The sequence below is a fragment of the Desmodus rotundus genome, chromosome 12 (genome assembly GCF_022682495.2).
Source record: "Desmodus rotundus isolate HL8 chromosome 12, HLdesRot8A.1, whole genome shotgun sequence".
Taxonomy (NCBI): Eukaryota; Metazoa; Chordata; class Mammalia; order Chiroptera; family Phyllostomidae; genus Desmodus; species Desmodus rotundus.
In genome coordinates, this window is record NC_071398.1 from 15713905 (window position 1) to 15728251 (window position 14347).

General features: G+C 51.1%; 1 protein-coding gene across 5 annotated transcripts in view; it reads left to right on the top strand.

Annotated features, from left to right (window-relative positions):
- The window catches only part of CDH3 (cadherin 3), a 39078-nt gene extending 25013 nt beyond the window's left edge, over positions 1-14065 (top strand). For all 5 annotated transcript variants that reach the window (XM_045191918.3, XM_045191917.3, XM_053915765.1 and 2 more), the window contains exons 7-16: positions 350-525; positions 1177-1305; positions 2188-2373; positions 3508-3749; positions 4133-4278; positions 5371-5595; positions 7989-8195; positions 10517-10647; positions 11023-11169; positions 13202-14065. In XM_045191918.3, the coding sequence (XP_045047853.2) occupies positions 350-525; positions 1177-1305; positions 2188-2373; positions 3508-3749; positions 4133-4278; positions 5371-5595; positions 7989-8195; positions 10517-10647; positions 11023-11169; positions 13202-13411 (1799 nt within the window). In that variant the 3' untranslated portion in view covers positions 13412-14065. The remainder of the gene's footprint in view (positions 1-349; positions 526-1176; positions 1306-2187; positions 2374-3507; positions 3750-4132; positions 4279-5370; positions 5596-7988; positions 8196-10516; positions 10648-11022; positions 11170-13201) is intronic.
- The last annotated feature ends 282 nt before the right edge of the window (positions 14066-14347 follow it).

Genomic DNA, 14347 nt, shown 5'->3' on the forward strand with positions numbered 1-14347 from the left:
GGGAAAGGATGGGAAGAATAAGCCCCATACTTGGAAAAACACTTCTGCCAAAGTGGCATATCCCATTTGTCAGAATTTAGTGTTTTGGTCACAGCTAGCTGCTAGAAAGGGTGGGAAATAGTCTTTGTTCCAGGTGAGCCTGTGCTCAGCCTAAAGTGATTATGAGGATCGTGTCTCTAAGAAAGAAGGGGGAGAATGGAAAATGGGTGCCAGTTAGCAATCTCTGTCACAAAGTGGAACATGGGTCCAAGTAGCTGAGCAGGATGAAGTCTCTTCCAGTTCAGAAGTGGGCAAGGTTGCAAGTAGAGCTGGGAGGGAAGGGGGCTCACTCATCCCTTCTCCCCTCCAGGCACTTCTGTGATGCAGGTGACAGCCACGGATGAGGACGATGCCATCAACACCTACAATGGGGTAGTTGCTTACTCCATTCACAGCCAAGAGCCAAAGGACCCTCACGACCTCATGTTCACTGTCCACCGGAGCACAGGCACCATTAGGGTCATCTCCAGCGGCCTGGACCGGGAGGTGAGCACCCCTGAAGAAAAGTGCTCCCTACCCAGGCTTGTCCAGGCTGGACCCTGACATTCTCAGCAGAGCCCCTGTCCCTGCCCCCAAAGCCCCAGGTAGAGCAGTAGAGACTCAAGTCAGCTGGCAGTGGCTGCTGCTATATTCCTGCGTTGGTGTCCCTCGGCTCCCCTGGGCCAGTGGCACACTGCCAAACAATCTTGTTAAGGCTGAGGAGGCAGCTATAAAATGCAGACGTTTGATATTTTCTGGAGGTTTTCTCATTTCCTCTCGGAACGGCTCACTTAACATGCACACGGCCCAGATTTGTCCCCTGTGTGCCACAAAGTAGAATTAGCTCCATGGATGTTGGAGTTGCCTCCTGTTTCCTAATTAATACCTTTGACCAAATTCCTGCTCAAAGCTCCCATTCTGCATCTGCCCACAGTCAGGGGGCAGTGCCCAGGCGTCACCCCCTGACAGACCCAAGAATGTTGTTTGGATGGCAGTGTCCCTCCCCTTTCATCCTTTGCCTCTGTTTTTTTGGGGTGGTGGGTGAGTGGTGGGTTGAGGAGTCAAGAGAACATTGTGCGAGGGAGAAACATTCCCCTCCCCTCCGCATTCTCCCAAGGCTGAACTCTCAGTGGCCTTCCACTCTCCTTTTCTCCGCAGAGAGTCCCTAAGTACACGCTGACCGTCCAGGCGACAGACATGGATGGGAACGGCTCCACCACCACGGCAGTGGCCGTAGTGGACATCCTCGATGCCAATGACAATGCTCCGGTGTTCGAGCCCCAGAAGGTAACGCCCCTTTCTGCCTTCTCCCCTCATCAGACATGAAGGTCTAAGGTTTTCCTTTCTAATGAAACTCTAGAACCAGTCCACGTTTTTTCAAGTTCCAGTCCCAATACTGACTAGCTCTGGGACCTCAGACAAACCACCTTACCTCTCTGTGCCCCATTTTCTAATCTGTGAGGTGGGGAAAATGATAATACCTGCTGCATTATTCTGACTGAGTTTTAAATGAAATAATCTCTGTAACATAATCCCTGGTACATAATAAGTGCTGGATAATGGAAAATCTGTGATGATGATAAAAGTTCTAATTCATGTACCTTTACCTGCCCACCTTGCCCCCAGTGAATGCTTGTACACTTCCAGTGACAGAACTCAGTGGCAGTCAAGATAACACCTCACCCCTTCTATCTTGGGGCAACTCTGGCTGCTGAACATTATTTAAGGCTGATTGAAAAATGTTCTGAGCAGCTGATTTCCCAATCTTTGCCATCTGTTCCAGAACTTTGAAAAACGTTCCTGGTCAGAGCCCCAGAGAGATCAGGCACTGAGCCCTTCTTGCTGCCTTCCTTATACCTTTCTGATCTCAGATAACTAGGTGGTTACACACAGTGGGGGTTGGGCACCCAGACCAATGAGATTCCTGGAGTGTCAGGCCCCTGGGTGTAGAGAGAGCAGGCCCAAGATTGCTGCGGTCAGTCCCAGCAGTTATGAGGCTGGCTCTCAGGGTGTTCTGCATCTCTGTGCCCTGAAGCCCTAGTAAGGGGGTTGGGTGGCCGTGGAGAGGGTGAGAGGCCTGAGGCTGTGCTGAAGTTGGATGGAAGATTCACCGCTGGGGAAGAGTGGTCAGTCTCTCCGTTCTAACCGTGCTGTGCTTCCCACTGACAGTACGAGGCCCGTGTACCTGAGAATGCGGTGGGCCATGAGGTACAGAGGCTGACAGTGACTGATCTGGACGTCCCCAACTCACCGGCATGGCGTGCCACCTACCGCATCTTGGAAGGTGACGATGGGGACCATTTTACCATCACCACCCACCCTGAGAGCAACCAGGGTATCCTGACAACCAAGAAGGTGAATCGGTTTGGGTTTTAGACAAGGGCCACAGCTGGGGCAGTCAGGTCTGCAGCCTCCAGGACAAGGAGGTAACACCTGCCTTGGAACACACACCTTGGGCTACTCGCCAGAGTGTGCCAGGCCAGTGGCTTCCAACATTGTCTCATCCTCTTTGTGTTACAAATTCCTCCTTTCATACTAAATCTTAACCTGGGACCCAGTTCACAAAACAGGTAGGAGCCACAAATCTGATTGCAGCTGATCAGCGGAGCCCCTCGTCTCGGTCCCCAGTGTCCACTGGCTGCCCTCACTCATTCTTCTCCCTCAGAGGGCCCCTGTGTTATGTGAATTCATGCTGATTTTGCATTTCATCCATAGCTAGGTGTTTGGACAGTAAAATGTTCTAAAGTACTTAGTAGCTAGGCATACCCTTGCCTCTCAAAAAGTCTTTGAATAAAATTGATGCTTTAGGAGGATGGGACTAACCTTTCTTTGACTTCCTTCGTATCTCTATAGAATTATCCAAATGTAAGTGAATACTGTGTCACTCAGGTAGCTCACACCACATGTGGTATTGTTGTTTTCTTTCCAGAACAACAAATAAACAACTTTTGGGAAAGGCCTGAACAAATGAAATTACCATTTCCCCTTAGAAGTTCCATTCCTAGAAAATTCAGTATATATTAAAACCACACCAAAAGCTGTTTTGTATGTAAAACATGTTCTAGATTGCAATTATGAACATATTTTTCATGACCATGAATACACGAATGTCCAAGGGGGTGTTGTTGACAAGTCACATGGGATATGGGGCAGTTCTTTGTGTCCCCGCCCCAGCCTGTAAATGCCAGTAGCAGCCCCAGCCATTACCTAGAATTGCCTCTGTAGGTTTCTACAGCACCCACTAGGGGGCGTCACCACCCCATTGGGAACCAACTCTGAGGCTTACTAGTCTGGTTGCCTTTGAGGTGGTCTGAGAGGCCCCACTGGATGTCCACTCAAAAAATGCAGGTGGCCTTATGGCGTAGGGAAGGGGCAGTGTTGTGGCTGGTGATATCCTCAGGCCCCTTGCTATGGGCCCTTCCTTCTGACATCACAGCTCTGCCTGGGGCTTTTCAGAGAATGGCAGCTCAGGTCCTCCTTCTCTCCCAGGGCTTGGATTTTGAGGCCAAAAACCAGCACACTCTGTACATTGAAGTAACCAACGAGGCTCGCTTTGTAGTGAAGCTCCCAACCTCCACGGCTACCGTACTGGTCTACGTGGAGGATGTGAATGAGGCACCCATGTTCGTCCCACCCTCCAAAGTCGTCACAGTGCAGGAGGATATCTCAGTTGGGGAGCCTGTCTGCACCTACACTGCGCAGGACCCCGACAGGGGGAGTCAGAAGATCAGGTACGCAGGAGTGGGGCTCGGGTGCACTGGTACTAATGGGTGGGTTGTTTATTGTAATTGCCACAAAGATTGTTAAAAATTTGAACGTCTCCCCTGCCTCCTGTTCCTATCCTCCCCGAGGCTGAAGACTCTGGGCAGGGGTCGGGGCAGGTGTTCCTGCTCTTTCTCATGTATCCTTGCTGCACCTGTTCCCACCCCACCCCACCCCACCCCCACCCCTGCTGCTCAGGCTTCATTTAGAGGCAAGATGCATTTTCCACGTAATCCTACTTAGGAGCCCTGTGTCACCAAGGCACCCTCTGCTGGTTGGCATGAGGAAGCTTTGAATGACGACACCAGAATTCTGAGTATCCTGTGTGTGACTCTTAACTCTTCCACTCCAGCTACCACATCCTGAGAGACCCCGCCGGGTGGCTAGAGATGGACCCGGACAGTGGGCAGGTCACTGCTGCAGGGGTCTTGGACCGCGAGGATGAGCGGTTTGTGAGGAACGACATCTACGAGGTCATGGTCTTGGCCACAGACGATGGTGAGAGCTTCCTCCCACCTCCTCCTCATGGGCACCTTTGGTTTCCAGGTCATATAACACAGCATGTCCCCTTCACAGGCAGAGGGTGGTGTGTGTGTGGAGGGGGTTGTTAGCAATCCAATCTGGAGGGCCAAAGGGGTCTTTCAGAGGAGTCTGTTTTTTAAATTTATATTTTATTTTGAGAGTATGTTTATTAAAGTTGGGGACAGTGAAACAAGGAAGGGCTTAGGACAGAAGGAGCAACAGGAGAGAGCCTAGGCAGGGCTGTCGTCAGTTCACTAGACAGTCGGAGAAAAGGGGGGCCTTGGGGACAAGTTCAGGGGGTCCACCTGGGACAACCTGCCACTGCCCATTGCTCCCCTGGTTGCAAGTCTTGTGGGGTCCCTTAGAGTCTAGGAGATGCATGCCTGGGGTCAGGGAGAGAAGGGGAAGGGGAAGGTGTGAGCATGATCCTGGGAGGGAGAGCGCCCGCAGAGGAGTCTTAAAGACTGGTCCTCGGATGGCTGGCCATGGTTCTGATTTTCCTAAAGCCTGAGTTAGGAGAAATCCTGAATTGGCCTGTCCATTTCCCCTTGGTTAATTGAAAGGGGCTGCCTGGAAGTGCCGTACTTGATTAGTGATGCCACACTGTGGCAGGGTCGGGGGTTATGATGTAATTGCCATCTCTGCTTGACACTTAGTGAGTGAATCAAGGCCTGGAGGCAGGTGAGAGGTCACCACAGGGCTGTGAAGGGAAGCCGCCCTGAAGCCGATCGGCAAACACTGTGTTAGCCCTGAGGTGGCCGGTAGGTTTAGCTTTGTGATAGACTGGTAGTGGCTGTCTGGATGAAGTGGCTGCAGTTCTGTGCTCTGATCCGTTAGTGATGTCTGCTGTGGACACAAGAATGCTGGCATGCTTGCCTTATATTCGCCATCCCTGGTTTGATCTGCAGTGAAGCAAGCGTGTGGAGGGTCTTGAGAGGTTATGGCTACTCAGTAAACAGGACCCTCCCTGGGGCTGATTGGGTAGATCACAGGGGAGCTTAACATTGATTCATCAACCCAACCCAAGGGCGGATACTGAAAAAGGATCATACGTATAATTATGAACAGGGAACCCTCCCACCACTGGCACGGGGACCCTTCTGCTAACACTTATGGACGTCAACGACCATGGCCCTGTCCCTGAGCCCCGTCACATCACCGTCTGCAACCAGAACCCAGTGCCCCAAGTGCTGAACATCACGGACAAGGACCTGGCCCCCCACACCTCCCCTTTCCAGGCCCAGCTCACACACAACTCGGACCTCTATTGGACCGCAGAAGTCAATGAGAAAGGTAACTGCGTGGTGGTGGCCAGTGGTGGCTGGTGGGTGCCAGCTCTGTGGGGTGAGGGTTGGCCTCACACCTTACACACACGCCCAGCTCAGGATCTTGTGGGTCACAGAGGTAATGGTCTCCTCAAGAACGTTAATCAAACACTAATTATCAACCAAGTGTAAGCCTTTGGAATCCCACAGGAGCTCTTAAAGACCACTGAAGCCCAACCGCCTTCCTGTACAGATGGGAAAACATGCCCAGACAGAGAGAGGGCGTGACTTCCTCCAGACCACATGAGTCAGGACCCCAACACTGTGATGATAGCTGACAGGCACCGGACGTGCTTGCTCCGTGCTAGACATGCCTTCAGATGCTTTATGTAGATTAGCCTTTTTTACCCTCACAACCACTCCCTGAAGAAGGTAACTATTACCACATATACGCGTGTGCACATCCATTTCACAGATGAGGAGATCAGGGCTTACAGAGGTTTGAATATCTTGCCAGAGGCTCTGTGGCTAGAAAATGACGACACCAGGATTTGAATCCAGGCAGTCTGATTTACTGTAATACTCTGCTGCCTACTGTTTGTGGAACCCTGGTGATTAGCAAGATGCTTTTTTGTTTTTGTCATTATTTAATATTTCTACCACCTCTGCAGTCAGTATTTGTTATCCCTAATTATAAATGAGAGGTTAAATAGTATGCCTAAGAAAACATAGTGGGTGAGCAGTAGAGATTGAAGCCAGAGCCCCTGCACCCACCATCCCTGCTCCTATCAGCCTCTGTCCCTTCTGACACCCCTGCAGCTTCTCCAGCTTTTCGTGGCTTTTCATTTGTCACAGGCCTGGAGAGGGGTCTTATCGGTATCAATGGGGGAGGTCCCCCCCAGGGTGCATGAGAAAGGTAGATCCAGCCCCAACTGCCAGTGAGGTCCCTGGAGAAACATTGCATCACTCTCCTGTACAATGTTCCTCTCTTCTTCCTCTTGGGGCCAAGGTCACCTGGGAGGGAATTGGGGAACCAGTACATTCAGGTTCTGCCCCAAGGAAACCAAATGCCTGGGGTCCGTAATTGCTGCTGAGCGCAACACAGAAAGGACTTCCTAATGTGCTTCAGACACCCATGTTGGCTCGCTCTTTCTTTCCTCCTGCAAAATGGTTTTTTTTTTTCGGGAACAACAAAGAATCACAACTTTAGACATGTGGTCTCAGGGTGAACCACACAAGTTCCCCCCAATTGGCTCATTTTTGTGACCCCTGTGATTTGGGTGTATTATGCAGCACCTGTCCTTCGGGGAGCCCACATTGGTCTCCTGTCACCCCCTTGTGGCCCAGAAGTCATTTTTTCCTCCCTGACCATGCTGTTTAGAGAGTGTGGACTGTGGAGCCAGTTTGCCTTGGTCTAGGACCTGACCCCTCCATTTACTAGCTTTGTGGTTGTGGGCAGGTTACTGAGCCCCACTGTTCCTCTTTGGGGTGGGCCCGATAACTGCACCTACTCCCCCATTACTGGGAAGATGAAGTGACCACATGAAAAGTATCTGTCTGGTCTGGTGTGTCCGTGCATGGTAGACGCATGTGGTTGTTTCCACCGCCTCGGTTTCCCAACAACAGTCAGACCTGGCTCTGTCTGGTGTGAGCACTATGGCCAAAGCCCAGTGGTGCCGGCACCTGATGATTGTATCGATACCTGGTTCTTGGTTTGAATTTAGTTTTTTGACCCAATTTTGTCCCCGTTGTTAGGGGAATTAATTCAAACTACCCAGTGTGGCCTCAAGCTGGTTACTTGGCCTCCCTGAGCTTCAGTTTCCGCATTGGTAAAGTGCAGGGGACAGGACTTGCCTTTGGTCGTGGTGCAGATGAGCGTAGAGCTTGGTCCATAGGAAGTGTTGGTTTAGTCACCACTGCCACTCACAGCACCACCGTCAGCACCAACTGAGAAATCAGCCCTCTGCTTTCTGGGAACGGGATGGTGATGGGGATGTTAGGGTGAAATATCCCACATGTCTAGATGGTAGTCCAAATATTCAGCCTGCAGAACTCTGCCTGCCATTGCCGAGTGGGGACGGGGTGAGTTCTCCCTTCCGGCCTTTTTCACTGTGAGGGGCCATTACCGGAGAAGTTAATGGTGCTGGGAAATTACTGGCTATGCATGACAACTTTTTTAGAACTTCGTATTTTAAAAATACTATGATTATTGTGTTTTTTTTTAATGATGTTATTTTTCAGTCCAAATAATCCTTACTATAATAGTGAATTTGGCTTTGGCCAAACATCAATTTTTAACACTTGGGATTAGTGTGCTTTTGGGACTTTTCTCCTGTCACCCAGATGTAGAGGCTGTCCCCTCAAACCCCCGTCAGGATCTGTTTGTAGTTTCCCAAGGTGAACCTGTTATCTGTCCACCAGGAGACACAGTGATCTTGTCACTGAAGAAGTTCCTGAAGCAAGACATATATGATGTGCACCTTTCTCTGTCTGACCACGGCAACAAGGAACAGCTGGCAGTGATCAGGGCCACTGTGTGCGACTGCCATGGCCACGTGGAGACCTGCCCCGAACCCTGGAAGGGGGGTTTCCTCCTCCCCATCCTGGGGGCCATCCTGGCTCTGCTGTGTGAGTACTCATGCCCTCCCAGTCGAAGGGTGGGGTAGTTGGAAGACCTGATTCCACCCTGAACTTCTGGGATGAAGGGGCCACCAGCGTTGCCCATCTCTTCCTTAAACTCTTAATTCCAGGAGTGTCAATCAGTCAGTAGATATTTATGGAGCTTCTGTAATGTGCCAGGCTTTGGGGATTCAGTGTCGAGAAAACGGACCTCTGCCATTATGTCATCTAGAGGCTAGAGCAGTGGTTTTGAAGGAATGGTCTCCAGACCAACAGCATTAGTATTACCGGGAATTTCTTAGAAAGGCCCGTTCTCAGGCCCCCCTGCTGACCTACTGATTCAGGCAGGAATCGGGCTTTAACAGCCCTCCAGAGAGTCCTGATGCGTGTTACAGTTCAAGAACCATTGGGCTAGTGGGTGGGAGTGTTCAGTTAAAAAGTAATTTCTTTGTTCTAAAGGTACAACTCATCACTCTGGCCTTTTTCGCTCATTAAATGCGTCCTTGCACAGGAAACACACACAGTCAGATATGAATACAGCATGAGCAAGCTTTAATTACCTATGTACTGTGCCCCAAACACTGTTTTAGGCACTGGGGGTGCAGCACTTAATAAAACAGACCAATCCCTGCCCTCGTGGAGCTTACTTTCTGGTGCAGGGAGCAGACAACACATAATCTGGTGGGGAAATAGATGTTGCTGTGGAGGGTAAGAAAGCGGAGGGGAGGAGGTGTGCAAATTTAAATAGGTGGGCAGGAAAAGCCTTGCTGAGAAGGGGATTTTCAAGTAAAGACCTGAAAAAGATGAGGAAGCAGTTCAGCAGATATCTAGGGAACCAGCACAGAGGCCCTGAGTGAGGCAGCACTGTGCTCAGTGTGTAGAAGCAGAGGGCTGGAGTGCAGAAAGCAAGAGGTGGTGGGCAAGGCGGAGCATCGTGTGGGGCCTTGTAGGCTCTTGTTAAGGCTCTGGGTGAAAAGGGAAGTCATCAGAAAAGGTCTGGAGCAGAGGAGTCACCCCTCTGAGGGTTTCAGGATTCCTACTGAGTAGTCTGGACAGACCGTAGAGCGGCAAGAATGGAGGCAGGGAGAGAATTTAGGACCTATTGACATTACCTGCGGGGAGACGGTTTTTGGTGGCTCTGACCAGGATGACACTGGAGGTGGGGATATTTCAAGGTAGAATCAGTTCATCCATATCACTTGATATGTGGTGTGGGGAAAAGAGCCACTGATGAATCAAAGGCCTGAAGAAGGAGACACGGGATTTCTCGTTACCAGTGTGGGCAGGACCATGGGAGATTTGCCAGTCCAGCCCTAACGGGGACATCAGTAGGCAGTTAGACACATAGGCTTTGGGTATAGGTGAGACGTCCCATTCGCCTCCTGCCTTTCCCCAGGCCCACCGGGGAGGAAGAGAGTTGGGAGAGGTCACAGTCTCTCGGGTGTGAGAGGTACATCCTGAGAATGCATAGGGTCCCTACAAGGGGATGCCCGCTTGATCTGGCCAGAGAGAGGCAGTGGTTCCCTCGGCAGGCCAAGAGTGATGTCGTATCCGGATGCAGCCACTGTTCAGCATCATCACAGAGGGCCAGGGGTACCTCTTCTGATGGGACATACTCAACGTGGTCATGGCCGTTAGGGGGGGCAGCCAGGCATTAGTTGGCCATCCCCCCATACCTAAACCATATCACTAAAAGCTAGTCCCTCTCTTAAAATTCCAACAGAGCACTTACGTACATCTAAGTTCAAATTACTACACCACATCCAAGTTGTTTTGCTTTTGACTTGAAGTCTATGGCTAATTTAGGGGACACCTGGGGACTGAAAAAGAATCTTGTTGAAAAGTGACATCAGCTGGGAGAGTTCCGTCCCTGCAGAGAATTTCCCTAAGGACCAGTACCATCAACAAGGGAAGGCTGACAATAAATGACACAGAAGCATAGGTGGGGATGGGGTCAGTGCTGCGGGGGGGAGGTGGCCTGTGCGACCTGAGGGTGAGAGCTGTGCATGTGCGAGGAGAGCGCTCCAGACCAGACCAGGCCAGGGCCCAGAGCGGGGTTCTGCGGTGGGAACCTACCGCATATGTTGAAGGAACTCCGAGGAGGCCAGAGTGACCAGACCTAGGCAGAGGATGGGGACAGGCCAGGGCCAAATCCTGTGCACTTGATAAGGAGGTAGAGGTTTTCGTAGGTGCAAGGGAGCAACTGAGGTGTGTTCAGCTCTGGCTGCTGCACGGGGGGACCTAAAATTAGATGAGGTTCTGAGGGCTCGGGGGGCTGGCCAGCTGTGTGGCTGTGGGGGTGTGAGTATTCACACTCCCCACCCTTTCAGTACTCCTGCTGGTGCTCCTCTTGCTGGTGAGAAAGAAGCGGAAGGTCAAGGAACCCCTTCTGCTCCCTGAGGACGACACCCGTGACAACGTTTTCTACTATGGCGAAGAAGGGGGTGGCGAGGAGGACCAGGTAGGGCATTGGAAGGTCTGGGGTTTGGGAGGTGGATGTTCCCGGGGCCACTGGTAGGGATGGTTGGGTCAACCAACTAACCATCTTAGCTGCGTTGACCAGATCCTGGCCTAAAGCATCAGTCTTCATGCAGGATCCACCACCCACTCTCCTCTTCCAAGAGGGCGTCTGGTCTATTGCTATAGTCTCCTTTTCCCCAGTCAAGGTGACTGAGGAGAGGGGGTCTGGAAACTGGGGCTTCCGAAACTCACTGACATCTCCATCTTCTAAGACCTACCCATGATTAGAATGTCCAAATGGTAGGCAAGTGGGGTGAAACGTAAATAATGGGGGAGCAGGGGGTCCTTCTCAATCTTATGCTCTCCTTTCTCGAAGGACTATGACATCACTCAACTCCACCGGGGTCTGGAGTCCCGGCCCCCAGTTGCTGTCCGCAACGATGTGGCACCTGCCTTTATCCTCAGACCCATGTATCGCCCACGACCAGCCGACCCAGATGAGATCGGCACCTTCATCACCGAGGTGAGGCGTGGGGGCCAGCCTAGGGCAGCCTGTGTCCAGGCTCCAACAGCACAGGCGGGAGAGCAGGGGCTCAGAGTCTCGGCTCTTGGTTCAAGTCCTGACTTCACCAACAGCCAGCCGTATGACCTCTGGCACATTGGAGTAACTTCTGGGCTTGTGTTTTTCCTCCTTCATGAAACTCTTAACTCGTAGAGTGGTAAAGAATAGACTAGGAATAGTTTATTCATTTATTCAACAAAGACAGGGTTGGGCAAAAGTAGGCGTATAGTTGTGAGTACGTGAAACAGTTTATTCTTGTGTTACTGTCCATTATTGTGTTATTTCCTATAGAGACAACGGTAAACCTATTCTTGCCCCACCCTGTACAGTGGTGGTCAGGAAAAAACTTCGGAGCCAGAGAGCCTGGTTTGGAATTTTGAATCCTAGGTGACTGGTGTGGAGGGAAGCATGGGACCTGAGCCTGTGTTAGAGGTTGCTTTAAGGTTTGAATGAGTGAGCACCTGGAACAGTGCCAGCTCAGTGGTTCCCAGACTGCCTTCCACTGCAGTCCCCTGGAGAACTTCAAAAACTGATGCCTCGGGCTCAGCCCTCAAGACTGTGATTTCATTGACCTGGATATGGCCTGGGCTGGCTTTGGAATTTTTTAAAGACTCCCAGGTAATTTAAGTTTGAGAACCACTGACCTGGCGTATAGCATTTGCTACGTAATGGTAGCTATTGTTGCTAATAGCTGAGTGTCTCCACTTAACTCTGGTCACACATTTCAGGAATTTTGAAAAATATCAGTGCCCGGGACCCTGGCATCTCTATTTTTAGGTTCTTATATATTTAGCTCCGCAAGGCAATCAAGTATAGCCAGGGTGGTAAGACCCACTGAACTAGGTGCGTAAGAGGTAGATGATGTGAACCTGGTACCTCTCTAGCATCCATACGTGGAGATTTTTTGTTTGTTTGTTTGTTTAATCCGCCTGAGGATGTGCTTATAGATTTTAGAGAGAGAGGAAGGGAGGAGAGAGAGAGAGAGAGAGAGAGAAACATTGGTGTGAGATAGAAACATCGATTGGTTGCCTCTCGTACATGCCCTGACTGGGGACCAAACACACAACCTAGGCACATGCCCTGACTGGGAATCGGAACCGTAGCCTTTCGATCTTCAGGACAATGCTCCAACCAATCCAGCCACACCAGCCAGGTCTAAGTGGAGGTTTTTAATAGGAAGGGTAGATGGGTGGGTGAGCGGATGGATGGATGGATGGACGGACGGATTGCGGAGTGCGAGGAAGCAGCAGTGGATGAAGGGGCTCGATGGGTGGTCAGGATACCTCACTCTGCCTTGACCCCTTCTGGCTCAGCCTTCTCTTCCACAAAAAAAGGAAACTAAACTTCTTGCCATTGAGAAGTAGCTTGAGCATATTGGGGAGCGTTGTGCAAAAACAAAAGCACCTGGGGAGAGACACCTGGGGTGGTGGGTTTGAGAAGATGCCTCAGAGCTAAATGTCTGGAGCTTTCCCTCCAGTTAGGTGAAGTCAGTTTCTAGAATGTCTGTGTTGGACAGTTTGCAAACACTATCTCATTTAACCCTGCATCAGCTCTGCAAGGTAGGAACCCTGTTGTTCTCCTCAGTGCACAAGTGAGGACATAGTACTCCACTATTGTGCCAGGTACTGTTCTGATGAGCAATTGCCATATGTTCATTTATTCCTCTAAAACTATATGGAGTGGCCCCATTTCAGAGACGATAAAAAAGCAGCATCGACACGTTAAGGGACTTGCCCAGGGTCACATCTGATTTTAAGTCCCTGCCCTTCACCCCTGGACTGCTGCACTGCTGAGCGCTTGCTGCAGGCGGGGCCCTGTGCTGGGTATTTATATGCAGTATTTCATTTCAACATTAAAGCCTTAAGGGAGGGGAGAAGTGGCTTCACAAGTGAGGAACTGCAAGCTCAGCCAGGTGAACCAACTTGCCCGAGTTCTCCGAGCTGCCAAGGGTGTGGTCCCTCGGCTCCTAACCACCTGCTCTCTGTCACCACAGAACATGAAGGCAGCTGACATGGACCCCACAGCCCCACCCTATGACTCCCTGTTGGTATTCGACTATGAGGGCAGCGGCTCTGAAGCCAGCTCATTGAGCTCCTTCACCTCCTCAACCTCTGACCAGGACCAAGACTATGACTATCTAAACGAATGGGGCAGCCGCTTCAAGAAGCTGGCGGACATGTATGGGGGTGGCCAGGACGACTAGGCCTCTGGACCAGCAGGGCCAGGAACTATATACATCAGGCCGCCGCTGCATCTTCAAAGGGCCTGGCACCCCCGCCAGCCAAGGACTTCGGGGCTGTTGAGAAGTGGCCTTAGCAACTTGGAAGGAAGAAGCCTCGAGTCTGACATTAGAGGGGTGGGGTCCGAGCCTTTCAAACAGGGGCAGTTTGGCTTCAGCACTGAACACCTCTCTGCCCAGGGCCCGGGGACTCAGAGGATGAATTTTCGGGAGTCTCTTCCCTGCCATGAAACGATGGGCCCTGTGTCCTGGGCCTGGACCGACTCCAACTCCCCATGATAGCGTTCTCTCTGCAATGGACTGTTCTCCATAGAAAGAGGCCTCTTTAAAACCCAGATTTTTTTTTAATGCTATTTTCAGAAGTCAGAGGCGGGTCCTCAGCTGTGCCCTGGAGCCCTCCAGAAGCCCAGGCCAGAGCTCCTTGGCTCGCGGGCCTCGTGCTTTCTTCTCTGCTCTCCAGGTGCTGAGGCCTCCTGTTTGAATGGATTACTGCATTTTTATACTGAGTGCATCTGAGTTCTCCTGTATTTTCATTTTCCCTGCAGAGTGCTGTAGATGAAGGGTGGTGACAATCGTGTACCTGTAATAGAACTTTTTTATTAAAGGAACTTTCTCAGAGGTGTCAGGGGAGTGAACTCTTCTTAGGTAGTTTCATTGATAGACCATTTGCATACCATACCATTCACCCACTTAAGTGTGAGATCCACTGGTTTTTAGACTTTGCGGAGCTGTGTAAGATCCAGTGAACCTCCGTTCCCTTCACTGGGCCCCACCAGCGTGGCAGGTGACATCTTTCCTGGAACGGTGACTGTGCTCCCATGTGGTGTGCTGTGTGATTTCTTTTCCTGTGCTGTGGGCTCTGTGCTGAAAGGCAGGGGTTGGGGGCAGTGGCTCTGGCTC